The 26790-nt window shown below is 47.7% G+C and overlaps 12 protein-coding genes across 12 annotated transcripts; 7 read left to right on the top strand and 5 right to left on the bottom strand.

Annotated features, from left to right (window-relative positions):
- Positions 1-255: 255 nt before the first annotated feature.
- On the bottom strand, positions 256-1779 carry MTS1 (Mts1p; the record flags this gene model as incomplete). Its single annotated transcript, XM_020210364.1, has 1 exon — positions 256-1779. One exon carries the CDS (start codon positions 1777-1779, stop codon positions 256-258), a length of 1524 nt encoding a protein of 507 aa, XP_020063072.1.
- Positions 1780-3766: 1987 nt separating this feature from the next.
- HST1 (histone deacetylase) lies at positions 3767-5383 on the top strand (the record flags this gene model as incomplete). The annotated part of the gene is made up of 1 exon (XM_020210390.1): positions 3767-5383. The coding sequence occupies one exon, from the start codon at positions 3767-3769 to the stop codon at positions 5381-5383; it is 1617 nt and encodes a 538-aa protein (XP_020063071.1).
- An 865-nt stretch (positions 5384-6248) lies between these two features.
- CANTADRAFT_7422 (uncharacterized protein) lies at positions 6249-7505 on the top strand (the record flags this gene model as incomplete). The annotated part of the gene is made up of 1 exon (XM_020211113.1): positions 6249-7505. One exon carries the CDS (start codon positions 6249-6251, stop codon positions 7503-7505), a length of 1257 nt encoding a protein of 418 aa, XP_020063070.1.
- A 1332-nt stretch (positions 7506-8837) lies between these two features.
- On the top strand, positions 8838-9629 carry RTG1 (Rtg1p; the record flags this gene model as incomplete). The annotated part of the gene is made up of 1 exon (XM_020210305.1): positions 8838-9629. One exon carries the CDS (start codon positions 8838-8840, stop codon positions 9627-9629), a length of 792 nt encoding a protein of 263 aa, XP_020063069.1.
- A 965-nt stretch (positions 9630-10594) lies between these two features.
- FAD1 (FMN adenylyltransferase) lies at positions 10595-11692 on the bottom strand (the record flags this gene model as incomplete). Its single annotated transcript, XM_020210338.1, has 2 exons — positions 10595-11192; positions 11487-11692. The coding sequence occupies 2 exons, from the start codon at positions 11690-11692 to the stop codon at positions 10595-10597; spliced, it is 804 nt and encodes a 267-aa protein (XP_020063068.1).
- A 1306-nt stretch (positions 11693-12998) lies between these two features.
- Positions 12999-14028, bottom strand: CANTADRAFT_26926 (uncharacterized protein). The gene has a single exon (XM_020207933.1). It carries the CDS (start codon positions 13834-13836, stop codon positions 13111-13113), a length of 726 nt encoding a protein of 241 aa, XP_020063067.1. The 5' UTR covers positions 13837-14028; the 3' UTR covers positions 12999-13110.
- A 768-nt stretch (positions 14029-14796) lies between these two features.
- Positions 14797-16989, top strand: SWI6 (transcriptional regulator; the record flags this gene model as incomplete). Its single annotated transcript, XM_020211112.1, has 1 exon — positions 14797-16989. The coding sequence occupies one exon, from the start codon at positions 14797-14799 to the stop codon at positions 16987-16989; it is 2193 nt and encodes a 730-aa protein (XP_020063066.1).
- Positions 16990-17862: 873 nt separating this feature from the next.
- Positions 17863-18438, bottom strand: CANTADRAFT_54307 (frequenin; the record flags this gene model as incomplete). Its single annotated transcript, XM_020210311.1, has 1 exon — positions 17863-18438. The coding sequence occupies one exon, from the start codon at positions 18436-18438 to the stop codon at positions 17863-17865; it is 576 nt and encodes a 191-aa protein (XP_020063065.1).
- Positions 18439-18581: 143 nt separating this feature from the next.
- Positions 18582-19016, top strand: CANTADRAFT_54650 (succinate dehydrogenase assembly factor; the record flags this gene model as incomplete). Its single annotated transcript, XM_020210352.1, has 1 exon — positions 18582-19016. One exon carries the CDS (start codon positions 18582-18584, stop codon positions 19014-19016), a length of 435 nt encoding a protein of 144 aa, XP_020063064.1.
- A 1316-nt stretch (positions 19017-20332) lies between these two features.
- CANTADRAFT_91386 (uncharacterized protein) lies at positions 20333-21631 on the top strand (the record flags this gene model as incomplete). The annotated part of the gene is made up of 1 exon (XM_020211816.1): positions 20333-21631. The coding sequence occupies one exon, from the start codon at positions 20333-20335 to the stop codon at positions 21629-21631; it is 1299 nt and encodes a 432-aa protein (XP_020063063.1).
- A 691-nt stretch (positions 21632-22322) lies between these two features.
- Positions 22323-25370, top strand: CANTADRAFT_34775 (uncharacterized protein; the record flags this gene model as incomplete). Its single annotated transcript, XM_020208605.1, has 2 exons — positions 22323-23633; positions 23760-25370. Coding segments are annotated over 2 exons (2922 nt in total), but the record flags the coding sequence as incomplete, so codon positions are not given.
- Positions 25371-25743: 373 nt separating this feature from the next.
- FUS1 (Fus1p) lies at positions 25744-26700 on the bottom strand (the record flags this gene model as incomplete). The annotated part of the gene is made up of 1 exon (XM_020206916.1): positions 25744-26700. The coding sequence occupies one exon, from the start codon at positions 26698-26700 to the stop codon at positions 25744-25746; it is 957 nt and encodes a 318-aa protein (XP_020063061.1).
- Positions 26701-26790: the final 90 nt, after the last annotated feature.

Genomic DNA, 26790 nt, shown 5'->3' with positions numbered 1-26790 from the left:
GAGCTGGTTTTCGGTTCTTTCCGATCTTATTGGTTTATTACGTGAACAATTAATAAATAATTCTCCTGCTGTTTTCTACGAAGGACGACGAGGTTCGCTTGTATCCTCTACTATTTACTAGTGATGTATGTCCCAGACTACCATCAACGGAACCACACTATCTAGCGTGGATTTCCAGCTTCCGTACAAAGGAAAATACATTAGATACTTAGACGACATATTGACAATCGTCAAAAGATCGAAATGCATGCCCGCTTAGGCCTTGGCCCAGGCAGTACCCTCCTTCAATGGAGCCAACAAACCCTTTTGAGTAGGAATGTACTCGACTCTACGGTATGAGTTGATGTTCTTTCTCAACACAAACTGGTAACAGGTGGCAGTACCGTTTCTGGAGGCAATGGTGGAGGAAGCCAAGAAGAACTCCCAGATTCTGTACCATCTGACACCGTACTTGTTGACAACCTTGTCCTTGTTACCAATCCAGTTTCTGTACCATCTCCAAAGAGTACCAGAGTAGTGGACACCAATGTTGTCAACAGAAACAATTTCAAAACCAACGGATTCCAAACAGGAAGCAACGAAACTCAATGGGGTGGAGGCATCGGCACCTGGGAAAATGTACTTGTTCATGAATAAACCCCAGTTCAAATCCTCGTATTGCCAGTTCTTTCTTAAACCAGCGTATTGCAAAAAGAACAAACCATCGTCTTCCAAAGAGTTGTGAACTTGATCCAAGAAAGTGGTGAATCTTCTGATACCGACGTGCTCAGCCATTTCCAAACAGGTGATCTTGTCGTACAATCCATTTGGCTTGTCAGACTTAGGAGCATCACGGTAATCAACACAGACAATCTTGGACTGGTCGGCTTCAACTCCGTAGTCTCTCAACAATTGGGTACCCCACTTGGTTTGGTTCTTACCTAAAGTGATACCAGTAACACGAGCACCATATTGGGAAGAGGCGTAGGTGGCCCAGGTACCCCAGCCACAACCCAAGTCCAAAACGTGTTCACCCTTTTGGAGGTCAATCTTGTCAGCAACGATCTTTAACTTGTTGTCTTGCATTTCTTCCAAGGATTCTTCCTTGGTAACATCACTAATAACACCAGAAGTGTAGATCATACGGGGACCCAAGAACCAGGTGTAGAAATCGTCACCTCTGTCGTAGTGATCTCTGACCTGCTCTTCGTCTTGGGATTGAGAGTGCATGATGACTTCAGGAATCATTCCCAACAAGAAGTATCTGAACAAAGAAAGAGTGAAACGGAAGTTGGCCCAGTCGTGCTTGTATTCCATGACATCCAAGCAGTCACCCTTGAAGCTGACCTTACCTTCGAAGAACAACTCCTGGAAAGTCTCAATTGGGATCTTGGTTCCTTGGCCACCGTTAGAGGTTTCGTACTTGGCCTTCAATTCTTCAGTGTGGTACTCCAAGTAGTAAGAAATGGGGCGGTTTGGGTACTTAGCCTTTTCGTTCAAACGGGGAGAGTAGGACGACAAGATGGTCCAGTAGGCCATCATGATGGGAAGGGCAAAGATCAAGAAGAAGAACAACCAGGTCTTGAACCCACCTCCGAGCTTTCTGGTGACAAACCATGGGATAAGCACGGTGAAACCAGCCATGGCCAAGTTGCTGAAGTGCTTGGAACCAGGTCCATCTGCTGGCAATGGGGCATTGTGGATGGAGGGAGACGCAGAAGTCAACACACCCGTCTTGTCGGTGGCCGGAGGAGTAGGCCCTGCCTTGGGGGTCTTGATGAATTCAACGTTTTTCAACATGGTGAAGAAGAAAGTGGTGGCTGACGTGGAAGTGAAAGATTTTTGTGCGTCGACGCCGCGGGACAAGCCAAGTGGTGGGGCAAGATGGAAAAGGTTAAGAGAATCACGACGGCGAGCGGGAAATGCTGGCAGCGACGCGTGGACGAGGACAGGCGCAGTCCTGCCAGGGTGAGAGGGTTTTAGGGCCAGTGTTCGATTTCTGGTGGCATTGAACGCGTTGGTGGAGGCTGGGTGATCTGATGTGGAGGAAGTGACGCGTCATTCGGGCAAGTGTAGGCGACAAGCGCAAGGGGCAAGGCTAGGACAGTGATCTGGCATGTAATTGTAGCTTGTGGGGTCAATTCGGTCCTGCGTAGGATCATCGGATATGACGGCTCCAGGTGGGGCAAGGATGGAGCAATTTGGCAGTTAGACGAGTTACAACGGTCAGGCCATGCAGCAATCACATGGAGGAGAGGGGAAAGGCTGTATTGGTGGAGTAACAGGTGACTGAGCCTTAAGAGGGCTACTCCTGGGAACCTTACCACACTAACCCTGACTCTGGCCATCTTCTCGATGTGGCAGGAAGGGTTAATTCCCTTTACCATTACCACAATGGCAAAATTAGTCTTGGCTCTTGCCAGCCCATATGGCTCTTTACAGCCCTATGATGCATCCTCTCTTCTTCGGATACTCTCGTCTTGTCAGTTCTGGTTCGACAAGGAGCTGACTGCTGTGTGTATTCTAATTCTGTGAGTGATCACTTTAGGAAGCTGGCCTTGAACTCCCTCGAACGACTGGACAAGTCTGGTTGGTTGGCACTGGTTGAACGAGTGTCTTATCAGCAAAGTAGTTGTTCACTTCTTCTCTTTATCTGGAGTTCTCCCCTTCCTCTCTTCTCCTATTCTCTTGATCTCATGATCTTTCGTTTCCTCTGTTCGCCTCTTTACTTCGTCTCTTCTTTCCCTTCCACTCTGGCACTCTTTATTTCTTCGCCTTTTCATCTCCTCTCCCCATTCTATCTTCTCTTCGTCTCTTCGTCTCTTCGTCTCTTCGTCTCTTTGCCTCTCCTCTCCTCTCCCTCTGTCTTCATGCCAGTATTGTCGCTATGTTTGGGGTTCAAAATATAAGATGCTAAGCCATTCTGCTCGTAAACTCACATTCACGCCTCCACTGTAGCCATCTTCTTCACTGCTCTCCTCGCAGCTCTCTCTTCTCTTTACTTCTCACACTTCTCTCTCCTCTAATCTACTCTTCCCTATGCTATACTAACACTCAACATTGACTCTTCGCATTCATAAATCTAATCAATTTGCAGCCAACGAGTTACTTACACCAACAACAGAAACTCTCTTTCAGGTCCTGGTCATGCTAACTTTCCTTCTCGTCAGCTGCTGTATCAGCTGCTGTATCAGCCCCTATTCCATTCACGCCACTGACCACCACCACTCTTTCTACCTACAATACTCTTTTTTCACTTTCATGCCACCAAGTAGTGGAACAACTAAGGGCACACTGTTCAGGGGATATAGTCTGATTCACCCAATTTGTTGGCCATTTGCATCTCCCATCTTATAAGACCCTCTTGGTGCTGAGTTCGGCGCTCTTGCTGGTACTTAGCAGGCTTAGCACTGGCTGGCAGCGAAGGCTCCCTCCCGGTAGAGTACTTTACCATTACTGCTCATTTTCTGTCAAGAAACACCCACACTACAAAAACGCTCTAGCACTCAGCTGATCGCCTCTGACCCACTGGACCACGTCCAAAGGCCCCCAAATAGCCCTCCAGCTAGTCTACTTTGTCTAGCTCCTCTGGCACCTGGAGGTCACGTGCACCCGCACGGCAATATCAACACCCATAAGGGTCACCACTGGCACCTCCAACCTCTCCATGAAAGACAACAACATCGTGTTGATAGACTCGGATGACGAAGGCACGGTGGTGAAGCGCCAGAAGACGGATTCGCTGGTGCCCAAGTTCACTCGAGGCTTTGGCACCACCAACAACTTGATGGATAGTGACGATGATCAGACGGGCGGCGGGAACGCGTCGTCAGATGAAAGTACAAGAAACATCGAGGCCGAGGACTACGGGTCGGATCTATCTGACGAGGCCCTTTCTTTGCCGTCGCATTTGGCCCCTATAAGTGCCACCAAGGATAGCGAGGGTGACGAAGACAACCTGGACGATCCCAGCGAGCCACACCATCCACACAGCGCAGAGGACGCTGGCGACTCGGATGCCGATGCCTTGGACTCGGGCTCGGACCTCGAGCACATATCTATATCGGACTTCGACCAGATTCCCCCGCAAACGATCATCGAGACTCGAAAGTACTTGAAACAACACGGGAACATGAAATTCCTCGAGAAATACTTGCCTACAGCAGCCTCGAGCGAGGACATAGTCAGACTAATCGTCCAACTTGGCTTCGTGCCTCGTCACCTCCCCAAGCCTGATAACAGCAACATCATGGTGCTCATCAAGTACCTCAATTACGCTATGGTCAAAGTAAGATCGATCAGAACCAGGCTCGACACCGTGAAAACCATCGACGACGCATTGGAACAAATCAACAAAGCGCAAAAGATCTTGGTTATTACTGGCGCAGGTATTTCTACCAGTTTGGGGATTCCCGATTTCCGTTCCTCCAAAGGTTTTTACTCTCAAGTGCAGCATTTGGGCCTTTCAGACCCACAGGAAGTTTTCGACTTGGAGATTTTCTTAACTGACCCGAGCTTGTTCTACTCCATTGCCCACATGATATTACCACCAGAGAAAATATTCAGTCCCCTCCACTCGTTTATCCAGGTGATCCAATCAAAGGGTAAACTTTTGAGAAATTACACTCAGAATATAGATAACTTGGAGAGTTATGCTGGTATCTCACCGGAGAAATTGATTCAATGTCACGGGTCGTTCGCAACAGCTACTTGCGTAACTTGTAAATACCACGTCAAGGGTGAAGAAATATTTGAAGACATCAAGAATAGAGAAATACCGTACTGTCCCAAGTGTGCCAAGATGAGAAAAAAGCTCATGAAGAATGATGAGGATTCGTTTGTGCCCGATAGCTATGGGGTATTAAAGCCGGATATCACCTTTTTCGGCGAGCCCTTGCCAGAAACCTTCCACGATCTGATCCGTCGGGACTTGTCAGAGTGCGATTTACTAATCAGCGTGGGAACCTCGCTTAAAGTTGCGCCCGTGGCAGATATAGTAGATAAGATTCCTGAGCATGTTCCTCAGATCTTGATTAACAAGGACCCTATTGACCACTGCAACTTTGACGTCAGTCTACTTGGATACTGTGACGATGTGGCCAGTTATCTTGCTAGCAGGCTTGGAAAGAGCTGGGATATTCCTCACAAAGACTTCGATAGCATCCGGGGGTCTGCCGAGGATCCAAACTTGCTGTTGACGTTGGTTGATGAAGAGTACAGGGAATATGAGGTGGTCAATCGAACTACAGAACAGGCGAGCTTGACGGAAGTAACTAGTCAATCCGACGGTTTAGTAGGGAACAACCAAGAGCAGGAATCAAATAGTGCAGAATCTGGTGGACAAGTCTCCGTCCGTCCTCACAGTCCTGAAGAACAGGGACTGCCAGAAACGGCCTCCGCCTAGATTCGGATACCAAATCCCAGTGATCTCACTGTAATATTAGTGTATAGTAATAGAGCACACAGACACTGAGTACGCAAATAGTAAGTTGATTCGTATGGGTGTGTATAATATTTATGAGGTGCTGGGCATCAGTGAATTCAAAGAGCAATAAACAGCTTGTCCACCTTACCATCCACTCATAGAAATAGAATTCAACGACTACTCAAAAGCGGTTTCTAGTGCCTTCCTATACATGGCATGCCCCAATGACAATTTCAAAGACTCAACTTTTGGCTAAATATTGTTTCTACATACTAGCACATGGTAAGAAAGAAAAAATTATGTAATCTCTACTGTCGACCTTCGAGATGCTGCAACCCCGCTCGACGCCATTCCAGGCAGTGTAACTTTATTGTTGATGTTGCCCACAATTTATTCACATAAAGTCTTCTGGATTTCGGAAGTTTATACCTCAATCTTGCTCCTGTTTCGCCCAAATTTCACCAATGTTGCATCTGGCTCCAGCCAGTATTTGTCGCTTTACTGACGGATCATGTTGCGCAGTTTTCTTTGGGAACCCATTGAAGTTAGCTGCAACAGCACACAAGATTTCATTTTTAAATTTACAGAAACTTGAGGGATAATATTTCAATTTGCTCCCAAATGTGCTGAAATTGCCAAATACACACTCTTGTCCAGCGTGCATACTGATTTCTTGGTACAATCATGATAATCTATGAATTTACTACTGGCAAAGAGCATCCCGTCTGTGTGCAGGAATATGATATACAAATTTTGCCAGTTTTGGCTCAGTTCACTCCATTACCAGATGCTACGAATCGGAAGCTGTGCCCTCAAGAGGCCATTCTTGCGGCCAGGTGCCCTCATGCGGGTCTCAAGACCTTTACTAAGAAGCTATTCCGATATAACGAGCAAAGAAAGCGAGCTCAAAGACCAGTTCAACAAGGACCTCGAACTACTCTTTCAGGATGTGAAAAAGGACGCAGAAACAAAGGAGGATGCCACCAAAGATGCCACCAAAGATACCAAAGACGAGGCAACCAAGGATCAAAGCCAGTCCAGCGAATTCGATCTCCTCAACGACTTCATCAACCAGGAATATGAGCAAAATACCGGATTCAAGGGAATCATCGAGACGCTTGATCTCCAAGACGTCGAGGCTGCACCTGTGGAGGAGTCTAACGAGACGCACTTCGACCTCGACTTCCTTGGAATCGACAAGAACACCAAGGAAGAGCGCAAGACCATCGAGGAAGAGAAACAGCTCTTCCAGAACATCTTCGAGTCGTACATGAAACCGGCCCAGGAGGACCAAAACGCAAAGGACAAGATCATGTGGAACATCCGGGACTCGGTGCACTCCACCAAGCACAAGTTGGACCGAATTGTGCACACCAAGCAGCAGACAGAGTTTTCCAAGGTGTCTACCCGGTTGAAAAACGAGATGTTCTCTAAGACCAGGGATGCTTTACGCCCCACAATCGAGCATATTGAGGGCTTAACCACCCTGGCCCAGGTGGCAGAGTACTTTGGCCAGATTGTGGATCTGTGGATGCAAGCAGTGGAAACGGAAGAAAATCACGAGTCTTTATACTTGAACCAGTTGCTCAAGGATGCCACCGAGTTCTCGCTGCAGCACCAGGAGTATGTGGATTTAATTCGTCAGGAGGTTCACAATGAGCTGTCGCGTCCCAAGTTGAACGTCATCACCTTGCCCATCTTGGTCAACCAGATGATCAAGACATGTGCCTTCAAATTTCACGATGGTCAGTTGGCCTACAGCTTGTTCAACCTCCTCAAGAAGGACGTGGGGCTCTACACAGTGGCCTGCAACCAAGATACTTATAACGAGGTGTTGCGAGTTCTCTGGATCTACCACGGAAAGTCTAACTTGTACAACATTGAAATGGCGTTCATGGAGATGAAGAACAACGGCTTCAAAGGCGATTTCGTGACTTTCAACATCTTGAAGCAGATCATCATCGACTACCACAACTTGAAGATGGGTAAGTTGGACGTGAACAAGACCACAGGTTTGCCGATTTGGTCCAACGAAGACGACAAGAGGGTAAAGGGCTTGGAGAGAAAGTTGCGTCGTTTGGCCGAATCGTTGGGACGCTAGAATATACTTCTGCGAAACTGCCAATACCACACCTGCCTACTGATTTGTTTTCGTTTTTGCATACTATTTGAGGGACAAAATTAACAAGAGTTTCTGGATTAATGTCATACTCAAGGATATTATAGACAGGGTTTCTTTGAAACCATCTTCCTTTTGTAATGCTGAGTCAAATCAAACACACATAAAAACTAAGTATTCATGATGATGTTTCTTTGCTGAATCACTAGAAAAGGAATTAAATGAAGTACTTAACTATGGACATCTTTAAATCTTTCCATTGAGCACCAGAACATGACTCCAACTAGTGACTGGTTTTAGAGGAAATCCAGTCTTCATTGATTATCCTCTTCGCGCTATACGGGGAAGATAACGTGGTTATCTTAAAGGGAGATATATTTCCTGCCTACTACTCACGACCGCCTGTACATAATAATTAATTAATACTATTACGCTTGTCGATTTCGAAGGCCCAGAAAGGGTACACCTTGATAGATATGATTTAACTGCAATGATGGTCTATAAACACCAATTGCCAGAGGTAGTATCCGAGTTCTGGCAAAGAGGATGAATTAAGCACAAAACAACTTCAATCAAAAAAGAAGCGTAATTTGTGGTTCTCCTCATTGCAATCTAATTTCTCGTTTCTTTGGTTGTACATTCTCATCATAGTCTAAGTACATGATCCTTGGCTGGAAGAATATAGTATATACCAAATAGAAGAGAAGATACTGGCAATTAAAAATTCCAACAATATATCTGTACTACTGCAGAGAATCTATCCAGATGTCTCAGTTCACAAGATCAAACTCTTTCTCAATAAAATGGAATGAATATCAGAGGAAGATAGTAGAGATATATAGCAACTAACAATGAAGGATTACCAGTAGAATTTAGTTATATTTCTCCTGTTCTTACATTTTGGTGAAAAAAATCTTTCCAGAAGCATCAGTTCAGAATGTGACCGCCTTTTTAAATGTCTATAACTGCTCATAGAAACTACTTTTCAGCTAAAATATCCCGAATTTCACTACCTATCTTTTGCATATATACCCAATTCGAGAATACTAGGCTCTTTTCCCATAAACCTCACAAAAGTGACAGGGTCCCCCAACATCTATTTGGCTTGTGCGATTACGTAACCGGTCGTGTCCTGCACCCTCCCTCCCACCATAATAATCAAACAATTTGGGCTTCTGCAACTACCCACTATTTGTCCAATAGCACCCGCAGATTCCCACAATCGCATATCACTCCAATCTCCGTACCACCACTGCAATACGTTCTTTAAATTAGTCCAATTTACATTTCTTCCCACTAAAAACTGACCTCACAATGTCCGATTTTGCTGGCTTCAGAGAATCGTACATCAAATCAGAATCAGAGACCTTATCGGGTTCAGACTCGGTGTCCCCACCACCAAACGAGCTCACCAAGCAACAGTCACTTCATATCCCCAGCATCAACGTCAAGAACGAAAATGTCGATAATCTCCTAAGCAAATCGCTTGATATCAAGAAACAATTGTCCCAGTCGTTCCAGGGCGGTGGTGGTGGGTCATTTGGAGGTGTAACCAAACCCCAGTCCCGCAAGAACTCGGTGATGGCAATCAAGTCCAACCACGGCAGTGATAACGAAGACGATGACGACGATGGCCAGGGCAACGAGAGAAAACGTAGAGACAACATCAACGACAAGATCCAGGAGCTTCTCACGTTGATACCAGCCGAGTTCTTCCAGGACTCGGCTGCTGAAATCAGCAGGGCGAAGGATGACAAATCTGAAGAAGCAGAAATAGCTGCTGCTGTGAAGAACTCAGGTACTAAAGACGGCAAGCCCAACAAGGGCCAAATCCTTACTAAGTCCGTGGAGTATCTTCAGTACTTGCAGAACATGATCGACGAGAACAATCGCAAGGAGGTGGAGCTCATCATGAAATTGAAAAGTTTGGAGTTGCAACTGCAAGGCAAGTCTGCAGATGTACCTATTTCGGTGGGCCACACCAGTGCTGAAAGGGCCTTGGGCAAGATCGGCGTGGGACCGCTTTCGGACGATTACTTCAAGATGGTTTTGGTGAACAGTGCCAACACAAATAAGTCTGGCCAGAGAAGAGGTAGTGTGAGCTAGATATTATGAGGCAAGCTCATCATCTTTGGCCAAAGAAGAGCCAGGCTAGCACATCAAATCTTCCACGAAGGCTGAACTAGACTACACTGAAATTGTCATAAAGACTGAGCTCACTTACCACTTAGTATCCCTCAGAAATGCCACACCTGCGTTGTTCTTTCAAGGAGTACTGGACCACGAAACGGTTCTTGGTCTATCTACACTTTCCAACTTCGAATTCCGTGCCCCAATTAGTTTACCACCGATTCAAACGAGCTAAAATCGGCTGGAATCCTGCCTTTATGCTATAGACTAGTCTATACTCTAAAACGATTTACTGCGAAAGGGCGTACGGTCGTTCAATCTCATAAATCAGGCTAGTGTTCACTGTTTGCTATATACGTGCTACTAAACGAATCCAGTATGTAATTGAACCTAGTGTTTTTCAGGCGTGGTGCCGTAATTCATATCTAAATGAAATGTATAATCTAGCAATATAACAAATACTCGCTCAGAGCTGTGTAGTAGTAATTTCAGGGCCACGATCAGTGGCTTCATCAGCTCCAAAAGTATTAAATATGCCAATAATGCTAATTGTCCCAGTCTCAAGGGTCATTTTGACAGACTTCCAGGCTTTATGCGCTCTTGTTGTAAGAAAAGCTTGCCTGCTACTGTCGGCATTCACTCAGGGTGGTCGTGAGTCTGGAAATGGCGTGGTTAATAAAATTATTGAAGTAGGTCCGGGGGTCAAGCCTTACCTATTTCCATTGTTGGGTTAACAGCCAAGTGTAAGCTGGGAGTAATGAAAGACTGAACAATTGTTAATATGCTCCAGTATCTTGTAATTCAGCCACTCCATCATTTCCCCTTCATATGCTTCCTATCATATTCTCAGCTAACTCCTTCATCGTATTTTTCCTCAGTCATTCCCATTCCATTATTCTCAGCCATTCCCATTCTCTCTATTCTCTCCAACTATCCTCTATCTACTTCTTTATTCTGCCCAACCTCTCTCGGGCATCAGCATCCTCGGTTAACCGATACGCAGGAAGGTAACGGTCTCCATCCTTCAAGAATGGGTTGGGAACCGTGTTTTTCACGCCTCCCAAGCTGGTGTATCCCTCATCGTACATGGAGCAATACTGTAGGTTGCACCCAATGAGAAAGTCCCATATATCCACGTAGTTCCAGTTCAAAATGGGATGGATGCGGAGGAACTTGGGCCAGTCATGGTCTGTGGTCTGCTCGAAGCTGAGGTTGCCTGCGTAGGGGTCCAGATGCCTGACTCCCACCACTATGGTCTTGATATTGGTGTTGATTTCGTTCAAGTACTTTTCGAAGCCTTCTTTCAACGACGACTGGATGATGATCGGGTTGAGGTGGTAGGTTTGGGTCGACTCCTGGATGAACTGGGTCAATTGCGGAAAGAGGGTCTCTGAGTTCACGTAGATCGAGTCGAGCTTGTAGTCTTCGGGAATGGCTGATGGCTGCTTGGTGAACTTTTGATGGATGGTGGCAAGGAGTAGGATGAGCATCACGAGGCAGTCCTTTCCACCGTTGTATGAGATGGCTATTTCCTGGAGGCTAGACGTTAGTATGTGGCGGCATTGATGGTGGTGAAGGTGATGGGACGAGGATCCAACAGGACTATTTTATGGGATAAAGAAGCGAGATCCGATAGACTCTTGCAACAGGCAGCTGGTGGCCATTTGGTGGTCATCACAGACACTTTTGGGCCCTTTCGGGCTTCTCTGGTCTATTTACTCTTGCTGGACACTTTCTTAGCCTCCACAAAGCAGGCTATTAAGCCCATTTTTCGTCGCTTTTGCTCCGTTCTTGCTCCCAAGGTCCTATCTGCCCTTCTGCATGCATACATACCCATGACGGTCGATTGAGGCTGCTAACTTCTCCATACTGTCTGAAATCTTGGTCTTGACATGTGATCTTAACTGTGGATCATAACGATAATCCGGACGTGATTCTGGAACTTTTCCCCAGGGCAAAGTGTCTTCTAGAAATCCCTGGACCAACAGGTACGCCTGCTCACACCGCTGGAGGAACTTGTGCTGGCTGGAGTGGGTCATGGAGGAGTGGTGAAGTGGAGCTTCTTGGTGCAGGAACTGATAGCCCGAGGACGGGGCTGCTGAGTCAGCAATTGCGTAATACACATATTGGTGGTATGGGTATGGGCCGGTCCTTCTTGTGGTTTCTTTGTCGTGTCTGATGTGCTGTTTCCACAGAGGCTTTTTTGTTTGTTACTTTTCGATTTGGCGATGGATCCGATTGGCTACACACCGAAAAGAAAAGAGAGACAAGCGTCTAGCGATGTAGTAAGGGGTACCAATGCTGCGCTGATTAGTGGTGTTTGGCTGTGAATGTCTTAGGTGCTGCTGTGTTCCTTCTGTTTAAAGCAGAGAATGAACGAGCTGTTCACCGTTGAACTGTATAAAAATTGTATGTTTTAGTACACTATGCTAGAAAGAGATTGTATGGGGAATTACTCAGTGGGTGCAAAATCCGCACGGTTGATTAAACCTCATGGTACAAAAGTCAAGTGTCCCTGAAAAGTTTTGTGTGGGAGCATTTATTCAATCCTTCATCTATTGTATTCTGAATTTCGACAGAGAATGTGAACTGAAAGCGCTTCAATATCGGTCAATTTTCAGTTTAATACTAGTTGTTGATCAATTCCACGGTTGTCAGAAATTTAATCCTATTATTTTGATTTGAATTAAATTCAATTTTCTTTCAGTTTCAGTTTCGAAGAAATCAGTATTAATTTACTAATTCAAAATTGTGTTTCTGGTAGTTTGTTTGTCCCTACGACTAAAATGACACTGATATATTACATTATGGAGGTGAAAAGTCACGGTGCAAAACAGTTAGTGAACTAAAATTGTAGAAAACCTACGATCTGAAACGGTCTCTCTATTAAATGCGAGTCTAATATTTAAGTAGAATTATAGTTCGCTCCCAAGGACTTGGCTGGGGAGACCTCTTGCGTAGCTTGTACAAACGAATCGCTGGTACTACATGCGATTCCTTATATATCCTGTTCTCAGGATAGTTCAATGCTGATCCATGCTAACAGGTAACTGAGCTGAAAAGCTGGTTCTGCTATAGGAGAGTTATCGGAATCTCTTCCTGGCCTTGCCAGAGCTCTCTTGGTATTTCTTGTGTAGCAGCTCTGTGAATCGGGAACGGATCATAATTAAACAAACGGAAATCTGTTTCAGAAACAAAATCTGAATACTCATGTTTTCAATATCATAGGAAACAAATAGCTTTAATAGTCATTGCAGGTATAAAACCAGAATTATAAGCAGGAATAACATTTGAATCAGTTTATTGTTCCCAAAATCCATAAGTTCTTAGTACAATCTGTTTATCGAAACCACAAATAGCCATTTGAAAGTAGACACATGCTGATGAAAACACCGGAACAAGGGCTTTAGTCACGAGTTTGATCCCGTGGATTTTATCCTGAATTGTACCACTTCACCTACTTCACGCCGTACATAAACTGGAGAAAGTACTCCTTCGTATCCTTGTCCCAGTACCACCAATAGGTATCGGACATCTCAAACATGTCGTCAGGCTTGCTGATCTCCCTGTCTCCTGGAATGACAAAGCACAAGTTCTCATATGGCTCACCAGATATCACCAAATACTGACACTTTTCGACATCTGCCTTCGATGCCTCCCTGTGGATGAACGACGTGGCAACGTTCTGGTTCTTGGAAGTCAACTCGTAGTACGACATGATACGGAACCGTGGCTCCAACTCTCCAATCTGGGGATATTTAACATTGACTAGCAATCCTACCCTCAACGTCTCAGGATCCCTCACCTTGGTCACCTTGTAGGACGGCTTGCCAATCTTGACCCAGCTCCGTTTGGGGGTATTTGTAATCGAGAGTCCCGAGATGTTCTTGGACTGCTTGTGGTTCAACTTCTCGTCCAAAACCTTTCTCTTTTCGAGATTCATCTGATGCTTTCTGCCTCCCAAATGGGAGATATACGACGCTTCACTCACATGGGTCGTGAGACACAATTTGCATTCAAGAAGACCCAATTGGTTCTTGAACACATATGGGTCGTTTTCCAAGTCCAAGACTTGCGTGGCGAGAAGCTCTTTGATTCTCCTTCGAGTGTGAACATTTGTCTCTTCGGTGCCGGCCACACCACCGCCACCTTTCTTGGCGTTGACTCTTCCGGAGTAGTCCATGGTTGGTGGTGGAGTATGGCGGAGATGGCGAGATGAGTACTTATACACGTGATATTTCTCACGTGATCCATGTGATGTAGTTTTAGTTGATGACTCCAGTAGCAGCCTAGTGTCCGATAATGTGTATAGCGAGTACGAATATGAGAAGCATGAGCTATTGCTGGCAATAGCAAGTGGTTAAGTGGTGAAATGGTACAAGATTGAAATATAATTAATGCTCAGTACCAAATTAATTTACTGAATAATTGGAAATCAGCATTAGCCCACCTCCCACCCACTCTCAAAAATTCTACATTGATGCACATAATGTAAGCCTGGAAGTCTTTTACACACAATAATAAGTAATTATGGACTAATTGGCGAAATAGTACCCGGCTTTATTTCTAATTGGTGCAAAAAATACCAGATTAAATTACTTAAACCCCGAAACAGAATTTTGACTCCTAGTTCTTCATCCACCACTATTCAACGCTCTATGTACATTATGAGATGCCTTCTGACAAGAATTGGAGATTATGACTACGGAAAAGTAGAAGATTGACAATTTAATTAGTGCTAACTTACTACACTAAAATCTAAAGTCCAATATACCCACGATTGACCCCACTCCTCTATATAAATTTCTGATACTAGCTGCCTTCTGGCAAGTATTTGATTATGACTAATGGGAAATATTACCACATTTAAATACACATTAGCAAAAATGACTAGAATAATACTCTACCCGAAAAACCACAACTAGTCCCAACACCACCCACCACCCATCACCACCACCTCAAGCGGTAGGCTACTCTTTCCTACTCCTTCCCACTTACCTCCGACCGGTCACGTGCGCGACACGTCTCCGTTTTAGGAATATTAATGCGAATGAAATATGAAATTCACCACCACCAGCTCCCATCTCCATTCCTTGACTCTCCATCCGCTGCCTCCACTCCACATCTATCTAGCGCAGCCAACATGGAGTCCCCCCTCAATGTTGGAGACATCACCACAAACTCCATACAGAACCGATTGAGCGAAACCCATTTGGGGTCCACCTGTTCGTCTCTTATCAACTCAGCAATATATTCAGGCCAGCGGGTGATCCAGTTGACGTTGAATCTCCAGATCACCAAGGAGAACAGCGCAGGAAACACTCCTGGAGCCTCCAGCCTAGTCATCTTGAGACGAGTCAAGGACTCCTACATCAATGTGTCCCAGCTCTTCCAGATCCTCATCAGGTTGGGCCACTTCACCTCGGGCCAGGTGGAGAACTACTTCCGCAACGAGATCCTCAGCAACATGCAATACGCAGGCTCCGGTGCTGGGAACGTCCAGTACAACGACTACCGCAACCACGACAATGTGCAGCTCCAAGGCTTGTGGATCCCCTACGACAAAGCCGTCAGTTTGGCGTTGAAATTCGACATCTACGACTTTGTCAAGAAGCTCTTCCTCATAGACGTGCACGACTTCGACAAGTTGCCGCCCAGATCCGCTAAACGGTTGTACGAAGACGAAGATGACGACGACGACCAGTCTCCGTCGTTGATGGGCTCGCCCACCAAGAGACAGAAGGTCAAGGACGACGCCAAGCGCACGCCAGACCCGCACGATGACGGCCAGGCGTTCGCGTCCAGCCGTAACAAGAGCATCAAATTGAGCTCCAAAAATCCCAACTTCCCCTACACGTTGCCTCCCATCACCAAATACAACGAGGAGGTAGCCACCGACTTGAAGTTGAAGCTAGGCGAGTTGTTTAAGCTCGACGAGGCAAAAAACTCGGCACTCACCTTGAAGGAAGTGTCTGCAGTGTTTCAGCCATTGCTCACTTCGTCGTCGAAGTTGGTACTCGACATTCCGTTGGACCAAAAGGGCCAGACTGCGCTCCATTTCGCGTCCACGCTCGCCTCCTCGGTCCTAATATCATCCTTCATTGACCTAGGCATTACCTCGCCCATCAGAGGCAACCTGAACGGAGAATCGCCGCTTGTTTCCACTATCCAAGTCACCAACTCGTTGGAAAAGGGCAACTTCAACGAGATTCTCACCAACTGGTTGTTTCCTAACATCTGGTTGTTCGACAATAAGAAATGGACGATTTTCCATCACTTGATATTCCAGGCCACCAAGAAGTTCGACAGCAGCAAGTTCTACTTCAAGAAGATCATCGAATACGTGGTGTCGAACGAAAAGCATCTCAAAGACTTCATTGAAAAATTGATAAATTCCAAGGATGAAGAGAATGGAAACACCTGCTTGCACCTTGCAGCCGAGTACGAGTTGAAGTGGTTCACCAAGGTGTTGGTATTGTTGAAAGCCGACGTGAACATAGCCAATAATGGAGGCATCAAGCCCATCGATTTTGATGCAGTCAAGGATATCGTCGGTCCTGAGGAGACGGTGTCAGGAAAGAAGACTACGGACGAAGACGAGGACGACGTGCACTTTTTCGAGTTGATCACCACCAGCACCGAATTCTTGGATCAGAGATTGGCTATCAACGGAAACATCGACGATATTGAAGACCCCAAAGACTTGGACGAGTTCAAGCCCAGCGAGGAGCATGTCGCTTCGCCCACGGAACCCGAAGACTCCAAGTCTTCCAACAAGATTTTCCAAAGCATCCAGAACCTTCTCAAAAATACAAATCTTGAGTACGAGAGCATATTGAATTCCAAGAGACTGCAAATCAAGAACCTCAATCAGGCAGTCAACGACGCAGTAATAGTGACTGCCAACAACAGATTCACAACCAAGAAGATCTCAGAAAAGCTCGTGCTCTTGGACAACTTAAAGCTCCAGATCTCGAACATCAACGACAAATTGAACTCGGAAAGCGCCGAAGAGGCCTCCGATTCTGGTCTCCAGGAACAGCAGTACATCATCCAGCCACTCTTCCAGCGCATGGTCGCCGACGAACCCATAGATGACTTGAAAAACGACCCCCAGCTCCACAACCAGTTGCAGCCAGTGCCCATTTTGAACGCCAGAATCAATGCATACAAACAAGTAAATCAGAAGTTGGAGGCAGAATTAACCAGCTTGTTGGACTACAGCGAGTTGACCTCTAAATTCAAGAAGGTGGTAAGTATCTGCACTGGAGTTGATATCAACGAGGTGGACGAGTTGTTGGATGGTTTGTTGGAAGCAGTAGAGGGCCAGCAGTAGGGGACGATTTAAATGTGGAGGGTGTTTTTTCAAATGAAGATCACGATACTCTCAGATTGTATCTTGGGTATGGTATCTGAAATATGGAGGTGCTTTGACGGATTTTTAGCTGTTTGAATGAAGAATACTCTCGGAATGTGTCTTGGGCTTGGTCTCGAAAGTGGCAGCGTCGCATGACTGACTGTCATTATCATAATTATACTTGAAACTGTCTGACGATCGGAGGTTTCTTTTGGTTGTTTAAGAGTTGTCAGATTGAACCTTGTCTGCCATGTTAGATCTGTCATGTGAAGTCTGGCTATCTGTTAAATTTTAAGTTGGTAAATCTGTCTGAGTGATCTGTCTGAAGTGATCTGTCTGAAATAAATATGTCTAATTTTAATCCTGTCATGTTAACCCTGTCTGAAAAACATCTATCTAATGTTATCCTGTCATGTTAATGCTTTCTGATATTCTGTCTAATATTCTGTCTGATATTCTGTCATATTTTCAGGTCTGATGCAAGCCTGTTGAGCCTATCAATTTTTATTTGAATCTGACTCGAGGGCTAGTTGACACACCGTTTGGTTAATGTGGGGCGCGAGGTCTACCACTGGATGTGATTCCTTATGTATTATTATAGCTACTAGTGTACAAGTAATATGGCTAGTCAGGATGTAGGGAGCAACCATAGTGGTTGGGCGCCAGCGCTGCGAGTCGTTGCGATATTCGACTGTCACAATCTAGCCAGTCAGCAAGCACAATGATCAACTAGTGGGTCGGTTTGGGTAGTTAAATAGAGCATCCAACGGTCAACTTCCTCACCCTCGCACAGTCCCGAGGCATCATTGGTGTCGCTATGGCTTGAACTCGTCCTTGAAGACCTCGCCCAACTCACACCATCCCTTCGTACGAACTCAATGCATTGACAATGGAGGGATCCAACTTCAGCAACCGCTTGAACTCCTCCAAGTTGATGGTGTCGCTGTCCTTGTCCTTGCCCAACAACTTGAAAAACTTCTCTGTTCTTCGCTCAGGCGTCTTCTCGTCGTCGGGAAGTGCCACCATGGTGCCCACCATCTTGTAGATGGCCGTGATCACGATCAACATGTCCTTGTAGGCAATGGAGCCTGTTTTCTTGTGGTCGTATATGCGATAGCCCCAGTTGAGCTTTTGGTCCTCCGACCCTCGGCTGGTGATGGACAATGCTATGATGAACTCCTTGAAGTCGATGTATTTGGACCCGTCCATGTCGAACACCCGGAAAAGGAGGTGGCAGTAGTCCTCGGGATCACCAAACGGAAAGAACTGCTTGAACACCTTGACGAAGTCCTCCTCGGAAAGCTGCCCAGATGGACAGTCTCTAAGGAACCCTTTGTACCATTGCTGGAGCTCTCTTTTGTCGAAGTACGTGGCCTGCCTGAGCGCCTTGAGGTCGTCCTTCGAAAGCTTCGATACTGCTTTGCCCATAACGTGCTGTTGGTAGAGTTCCTCGCAGTGTTGTTGTAGTTAGCTGTCAGAAACTGGTGCACGTGATGGTGTCACCATAGACTTGAGCCTGAAGCTGGTGCGGACACAGAACGACCCATCCGACGTTCCGAGCCACCATCACCATGTTGTCCAGAGTGAGAGCCAGAAGCTTCGGCACCTCGTCGAGAGCGCTTCTCAACCACGGAAAGCCCCAAAATCCTCCTATCGACAACACTGTCAAGATGAGAATCATGCCCATCAAGCGAGAGGGCGAGACCTTGGAGGTCAAGAGAGCCAGATTGCTCTACCAGTCCAGAAAGAGAGGTATCTTGGAGAGCGACTTGTTGTTGTCGAGGTTTGCCAAGAAGTACTTGGGAGTGTTGAGTGAAGAGGACTTGGACGAGTTCGACACCTTGTTGGACGAGGCAGACTGGGACATCTACTACTGGGCCACCAAGAACTTCGACGTGACTCCTTTGCCTGACAAGTGGAAGGACAGCAAGATCTTGAAGATGTTGCAGGAGGATGCGCAGAACAAGGACAGGGAAATCATGAGAATGCCTGAGTTGCACGAGTAATGGTCCAGGAATGGGACTCTTGGTCCAGTTGCTGGGTAACTGACAGTTTGGACCAGTTCTTTTCCAGTTTTAGTAATGCTCTTGGTCCAGTTCTTTGTAGCCTTGGGTCTCTGGTTATTCTTGTAGCGTTGTCAGTATCAAGACAAACCGAACCCCCACCCTTATTTATAGCTCCACAATACATGTACATACTATCAGAGGGGCATCCATACTACTGTGGTGGAACAGCAACGTGACTTAAAGGAGCCAAAGTGGGTAACATCTACTAATCTGATCGAATGTCCTTCCTCCTGGCAGTATTCGGAGCCATAATGCGGGAGGAATATGGGATGCTTCTGAAATCGTGCTTCCTTATTCTAGTTCCATATTTTGAACCACTGGCAGCAGAGTTCTGGCAATCACCCTATAGCAGTCAGCCAGAGGTAGGGGGATCTGTTGGGCCTGTTACAATCAGCCAAACTCTGGTCACGAGTAGTTATCCAAGTTCAGCATGGATCACAACAGTTCATCTATAATTAGAGCTTCACGAGGATCAGCTTAATCAGTGCATTCCGTATAGAGCCTGGTATCAGACCAGTCTCTTAGGTGTTGCATTAGAGTGATGTCTTTGGCTCCACAAGCTATGAGTATAGCTAACAGTTCATACGAGTACTTGATAGTTCACAAGAGTCCTTGATGTACTGTCAGACCAGTATATATATAATTCAGAAAAGCGTTTGACAGGCCGTCAGATCAGTGTGTAATATATCCATTAGAGTGCTCGACTTGAACACAGCTATATTAGTCAATACTATCTTGGAGTGTTTGATATTGCCTCTTGTTCAGTACCGTTATTTAGAAGTTTCCAAGCTATGCCTATTTTTGTCAAAAATCTCCAAAAACGTCCAAAACCTCCAATAGTCCCAGACTGATCCATCCAAACTTATTCGACTTCCTACCACAGCATTACCAGCACTATAGACTCCAGCTCTCTATCGTTTCTATTTACTTCTCTTCCAGTGCACCCTATGGCGGCTAATTTGCAGCCTTTGAGCCCACCACTAATACCGCAAGTATAAATAGCCCGCTTTTTCCCACGCCAGCCGCCTGAACCACCACCCGGCCAGAAAATCACCCATACATCCTGCCTGCTGTTGCCAGCACTTATAGCCAGTCTTCCAGGTCTCGTGCCACGGGCCTCTCCCGCACTGACCCTACACGCTCTTCAAATATCACCAACTGAAGGCGAGCGCACTCCTACTAATTATCCCTACTAATCTATCGCCCCCAGTTTCGTATTTAGGACCTGGTCGTGCTGGCATCCGAACATCTTCCCAATGAGTATTACGTTGTCATCTATCCCTGAAGAGCTCAAGTCCAACAAGTCGGTGGCTCCATACATTGCTCGTGCCACCGAGCTCCAGTCGGTCAATGCCGTGGTGTCTTACTACTGCAAGATCTACGTGTTGGAACACATCCTCTCCAATAAGCTCCACACCACGTCCAAGGAAGTCGAGCGCTTCACCATTGAGTTGTTGGACGAAACTGAATCTATCAAGAACTCCAACGAAGACGAGGGCGTTAACAAGGCATTGAACGATAAGGCGATATCCGCCAGCATCGTGTTGTCGTTTGCATACAAGCTCTTCAACTCGTGCCTCGAGGGCATCTCCCAGTATTCCCGCACCACTAACAAGGCGGCGTTGGTGGGCAAGTTCCGGGCCACGTTGGTGTTCTTGAGCTTATTGGATGTATTTGTCCAGAACCCCGAGGTTGACTGGGAGAAGTTGAGCGGAGGCAAGGCCACCACTGGCTCCGAGTTTGAAGCTCTCAACAAGGAGAAGATAAAGGTGTTAAAGTACCAGTTATCGAGGCTATTGAAAGACGAGGTTGAGTTCAAGGACGCAAACGACGACGAGCTCGAAGACGAGCTCAACAAAGAGTTGGCTGACCTCGAAGTGGGTGAGGGCGACCAATCGGACCAACTAGAAGACGCAAAGGAAGAACCCACTCCTGACACCGCCCCTGAATTACCGTCTGCTCCTACAACCCTTCACAACGCCTCGTCTGATGCGCTGGTGCTTCCCTCAGCACGCACGGACCTTCACAGTGATGACGCATCTCCTGTGCTCCCCTCTGCCCCTAAAGATCTCGATGCTCCGCAATTGCCATCTGCCCCTAAAGATCTCGATGCTCCGCAATTGCCCTCCGCCCCCAAGCACATTGGCACCTCCGGCCCCGACGAGTCGCTCCCCAGCGCACCCCACTTCCTCCCGGATGAGGACGCCGAGGTCAAGTTGCCGGGTGCTCCCAAGTACCTCCCCGACGACGACTTGAGTCACATCAACAAGTCGTCCTCCATCCAGGTGTTTCCACCCGAGAAGAAGGAGGAGGCTCCCCAGGAGCTGGTGCGCCGTGGTCCTCCGGCACCAGGATCTCGCAATACCACCAGCCACCACCAGGTAACCAAGCAGGATGTATCGTCTATCATTGACCGCACCGAGCTGATTGCCAAGATCCAGAAACACGCCAAGTTCGCGGTATCGGCGTTGAATTACGAGGACATCGAAACTGCCGAGAAGGAGATGGCCCAGGGCTTGGCGTTGTTGCAACGTCTCAAGAGCCAGGCCCAGTAGGGCCCTACGTAGAGTGCACCACAATACCACGATACACCACTAATTAACAATACAGCACAATACAGCACAATACACCACCGGCACTACCAATACTCTAGAAGACCACCACACTACTATAGCCAACACCAGCCGCACGCTGTAGCGGGGGCACGCGACCACAGTGGCCATGCCACATAGCCCAGGCTTAGTGATCGCCAGATCACGCCAAATCAGGCATTACCGATTCGGGACAGACGTTATGTCATAGGGCTGCTGCGCACACCACGGTGGGATTGTGCCAGCAACGGACGTCCGTGTGCAGGGCACCACTGCCCCAGAACAGTAACCCTCAAACAGGCCATTGTGGGCCCGGCTCTGACACGCATACAATAGGGCAGTTCAGATCGCCAAACACCGTGCGCTCGTCTGAAAGAGACCTATCTGAAATATATAATAACGGACAATGTGGATCTCCCCGTGAGCCGCGCACGTGACTACCCATCCGGAATCACATCTTCGGCGAGATCTACGTTATTCCCCATAAACACTGCACTGTTCTTTTATCCCAGCGTCGTCTGCACCCGAACCTCAACAGCTCCACCAGTCGTCCTCCCGGCCCACAATGAACGCCATAAAACGTCTTGGGTCCGATTCCTCCCCCAAGAAACAGCTGGCGTCCTCGCCCAAGCCGCCGCCAGCGCCGACGTTTCCCCCCGAAAACCTCGACGGGTTGTCACCCGAGTTGATTCCCATCGTCACCCTCCTCCTGTCGCAGTCCCACCGACGCTACCATGAGGGTATCTTCATGTTGTACTATGACTTGAATGGTGACGGCAAGCCGGGCGACCGTGAGTGGCACGAAGTCTACGGAATCTTAACCGGTAACCAGCTCGCGTACTGGGACGCCGCCAACTTGGCCCAGTACAGACACAACCCCGAGGCATTGCTCGAGACATCGTCCAAGCCCAAGTACATCAACTTTACAGACTCGGTCTACAACGCCATGCGCTCGTTGCCGGCCGCCAAGCAGAACTTGGATAACGTCGTCATCGTGTCTACCACCCTCAAGAACAGATACATCCTCCAGTTCAAGTCCTACACCGACTTGACCACTTGGTACTCCGCACTTCGGTTGGCCAACTACGAGTACTCGTCGTTGCAGGAGGCCTACACGGGTGCCTTGTTGTCGGCACGAGGCTCACGGCTCTCGGACATCAGAACCATCTTGGCGGAAAAGCGCTTCGACCACGAGGACTGGGTCAGTATACGTTACGGCAGTGGTATGGCCTGGAAGCGGTGCTACGCCGTGGTCGAGCCTTGCACGAACAAGAAGAAGAACTTCTTACCTGGCCGGGTGTTGTTCTACGAGAACGAGGCCAAGAAGAAGAAGCAACTAATGGCCGTGGTGGCCAATGCCAGTTCGGTCTCCGCCATCTACCCCCAGTCCCACTCGTTGATCGACCACAGCACCATGCTCAAGCTCGACGCCTTTATCAACTTCAAGTCGCCTTCCCTCTCCACCAAGGTGTCCAAGAAGAGCGTGGACGACTTCCAGAACACCTCCATCTTTTTGATGCCAGAGCAGCACTCGTCTGTCCCCGGGTTTGATACCTTGATCAGATTCTTGGTGCCTTTGTTGGACTCGTTTGGTCTCTACGGAAGACCCACAAGATTGAAGGCCGACAGGGTCGACCCCGACTCCTTGTTGTTTGGTTTGCCTACTTTGCCGTTTGTGCACTACTTGGAAGTGTCGGATATCACCCAAATTACCTCGTCTTCTCCCGACTATTTGAGTTGGGACGTCAAGACCTGGACCACCAACATCAAGAGAGTGATGAAGTCCAAGTTGGACCGTGGTTACGAGGGTTGTGGCAGTCAGCGAGGCGTGGTGGGTGCAATCAGTTCCTTGAGCAGTCCCACCACTAACTCGCCCAATGGCCTCCACTCCCCTAGAAACAACGACATGTCAACTCCAAGATCAGCATCGGCATCTCAACCACAATTACACCAACGCCCTCCCCCAGTTCAGAAGAGCACAAGTCCTCACAAACGGCCTCCTCCCCCCAGTGCACAACAAAAGCCAAATCCAAACCCATATCAGCGTGCCACTGCCCACAACCCCCAGCCCGTGGGCCAGCCCTTGGCCCAGCCAACCGCCAGCCAATATTCGGGAAGTCACCAGAAATCATCCAAGAACATCAACGATTTGTCTATCCAAGTTCCCAAAGAGCAAACAGTGCCCAGTATCAATGTGTCCGACAACTCAAATATTCCGGCTGCAGCATCGGGTGCCTTATCCCCTCTGGAAATCAAGAACCATCACAAGTCGGTTCAATTGGCAGATATCTACCAGAAATACTCCACCATCCAGACTCCTTCAGACCAGTTCCATACCGATAGAAATCAATTGTTGAATGGCTCACACGAAGAGTTCGACGAGAACGATATGCCTATGAATATCAGACAGATGTCTTTGGATAATGTGTATCCTAAGAACGATGACGATTTGTTCAGCGACCCAGAGAACGACTCTGATGCGTCCGAAAAGGTTGACGCTAGACAAATCGGCTTGCTCAAGAACGGCTCTTCCCAATCAAACGTAGGCAGTGCTGTGTTGAAGGTGCCTTCATACGGGGACAGATCGAGCAGCTACTCCTCAGTGCACTCTCCGATGACCCAGTACCACGAGTTCAACGAGCAATTCTCCAAGACGGTGGAGAAGCACGAGCATCCTTTATCGCTGTCATACCACCGGCCAATCAACCCTAGTAGCTTCAGTGGATTTTCTGACAGCGAGGACGACGATGCACCAGCACCACCTTTGCACGGCTACAGGTCCAAAGAAAATGATGCCAAGTTCATCGACGGTCCCCAAGGCTCAACCACACCCAAGAAGAGCACCCAGAGCAAGCACTTATCTATCCACTCTGAAAGTGGCAACGTGATTAGTGCAAATTCGTCTCCCTACTCTGAGGAAGAGCCCAAAAACGACAGTATGATATCACCATATCCACAGTTACCACCCATGCAAACTGGTCACAAACCTAAGTACATTACTTCGCCCAATAGTTCGCAAAACCAATTGCCTCGCTTTGGGTCTCCCGAGAGAAAGAAGCTAGGCCAACAGGGAAAGCCAGCACAGATGCCTTCGTTGCCTCCACAGTCGAGAAGTGGAGCTCCTCAGCAGCCCAACTTTAGTGGATCGCAAGCCAAACAGGGCCAGTTCTCTGGATACCAACAGCAACCCCAGGCCACACCTCAGCAAGGATACCCTCACTCTGGAAACTACTCGCAATCTCAGCAGCAAGGGGGATACCCTCCACAGCCAAAGAACCAGGCTGGGTATTCCCAGTCACAGACTCGCCAGCAGCAACCACAGCAGTATTCCCGTGGTCCAGCACCTCCACAGCCACAAGCCCAGTATCAACCCCAACCCCAACTGCAGCAGCAACAGTACCCGCCCCAACAGCAGTACCGTAGCCAGCAGCAGCCACAGGCTCCTCTTCTGAAGCATCAAGGCTCTTCCCAGGCGCCTCCATCGCAACAATACCGTCAGCAGCCCAATTCGGTGGGAGTTCCACCCTCAGTGACTGGCGTTCCACCCACCGGATATTCCAATCAAAGACCAGCGCCACAGCAGCACAGATCTGGAGGAATTCCTAGAAGCAACGGCCACTATCCACACCCCAACACCCAGAGTGCAGCAGCATTAAGAGGTTATGACAACTCGAAGCAGGGCCAGTACCAGTACCAATATAACCCACAGCAGCCTGGTGCTCCTCCATCTGGCAACTACTACTCCCAGGGCCACCCTGAAGGCTCTTCCAGACAGTACTAGCCATATAAGGTGAGAGAGTGAGGTGTGCCAAAAAAGAAGGTTGAAGGACGAGAGATCAATGAAGGAGATTAGCAACAGTTAAATCGATACGAAGGGTGTACAATTAGAGATACCCATCTGGGATATCTCATTGAGCGAAATACTCTATGGGAAATACTGACAAAATGCTCAAAAGACGCATTGATTTTCGCAACCTTCCATATGCTATGGGCCATCGTGCCTGTTTTTTGTGGCATCCATTTGGGTGCTACAATTTGTACAAATTATGTATTCTAAATAATGTACGTTCTGCGAATTATAAGCTTGTCAAACATACTTGGGGCACCATTCCCTCCACATCCCCGCGACGCACCCGGCACCATCCGTCGGAATACTCTGCTAGCAACACGGCAAAGTCACCCACCTCCACACTGAGTTCGTCCGCAAGCTTTTTGGTGTAAGGTCTTTTTACCATGCACTGTTTCGACGGCTTTTCTTCGCTCACAATTGAAACTAAATTGAGCTTGTGACTTCGGGAAAGCGGGCCAGTATCTTCATAGCCCTCCAGGCCATTCTCTCGAGCACGGAGCTTGAATTTCTTGAGGAGCATAGGAGAGATTCCGGCCTTGGGAAGCGAGCCCAACTCCAAGTCGTCGTCCTTAAAATGGCGACTGAGTCTATCTTTTACGTAGTACATGATTGACTGGCGTTTGAGGCTCCGAGAAGGGTCCTGGACTAAGTTCAAGGGCTGTGGTTTGTGGTCTAGCGAGCTTTCCAGCGTGGTGTGGTTTTTCAACGACTCTATCTGGAGGTACGGATTTTCCGATTTCATTTTATCATTTTGTGGAGAAAACAGGCTTGATTTGGTTCGTTTGTACATAAAAAGCCCCACCAGTACCAACACGAAGAGCGACACGATAGCTACGGGGATGCCAATTGATAGCCCAAGTGTGAGCGAGTTGGAGACTTTTTTGGGCTCAGGCATGGCAAGTGGTGATGGCACATTTGACGTGGTGTTTGACATGGTGTTTGACGTGGAATTTGACGTGGTGGACGCTGTCACAGAAGGCCCTGCCAGATAGCTGGTACTTTGTGATGGAGATGGGAGAGACTGCGTGGAGGTGGAGGTGCGGGTGGCCAGGGTCACGAGCTGCTTGGTGTAGATGCTGGTGATGGTGGTGATGCCCACCGGAGGCGTGGATGACAGAGATGTACTGATGGTGTAGGTCGAGGTCATGGTGAGAAGAATGGTGAGGTCTTCATTGGACGACATAGTGGGAAGAGGGCAGAGAGGCCGTGGCTTTAGGATGTTGGCCTGGAGGCGGTGGCACTATTTATACGGGGCTAGAGTTTTTTGCACCCA

Source organism: Suhomyces tanzawaensis (genome assembly GCF_001661415.1).
Source record: "Suhomyces tanzawaensis NRRL Y-17324 unplaced genomic scaffold CANTAscaffold_6, whole genome shotgun sequence".
In the NCBI taxonomy this organism is placed as follows: domain Eukaryota; kingdom Fungi; phylum Ascomycota; class Pichiomycetes; order Serinales; family Debaryomycetaceae; genus Suhomyces; species Suhomyces tanzawaensis.
This window is presented reverse-complemented; position numbering and strand designations above follow the sequence as displayed.

What these genes read in the sequence shown, in the direction of transcription:
- CANTADRAFT_26926 (XM_020207933.1), bottom strand. Translation starts at nt 13,836, where the DNA reads ATGGACTACTCCGGAAGAGTCAACGCCAAGAAAGGTGGCGGTGGTGTG.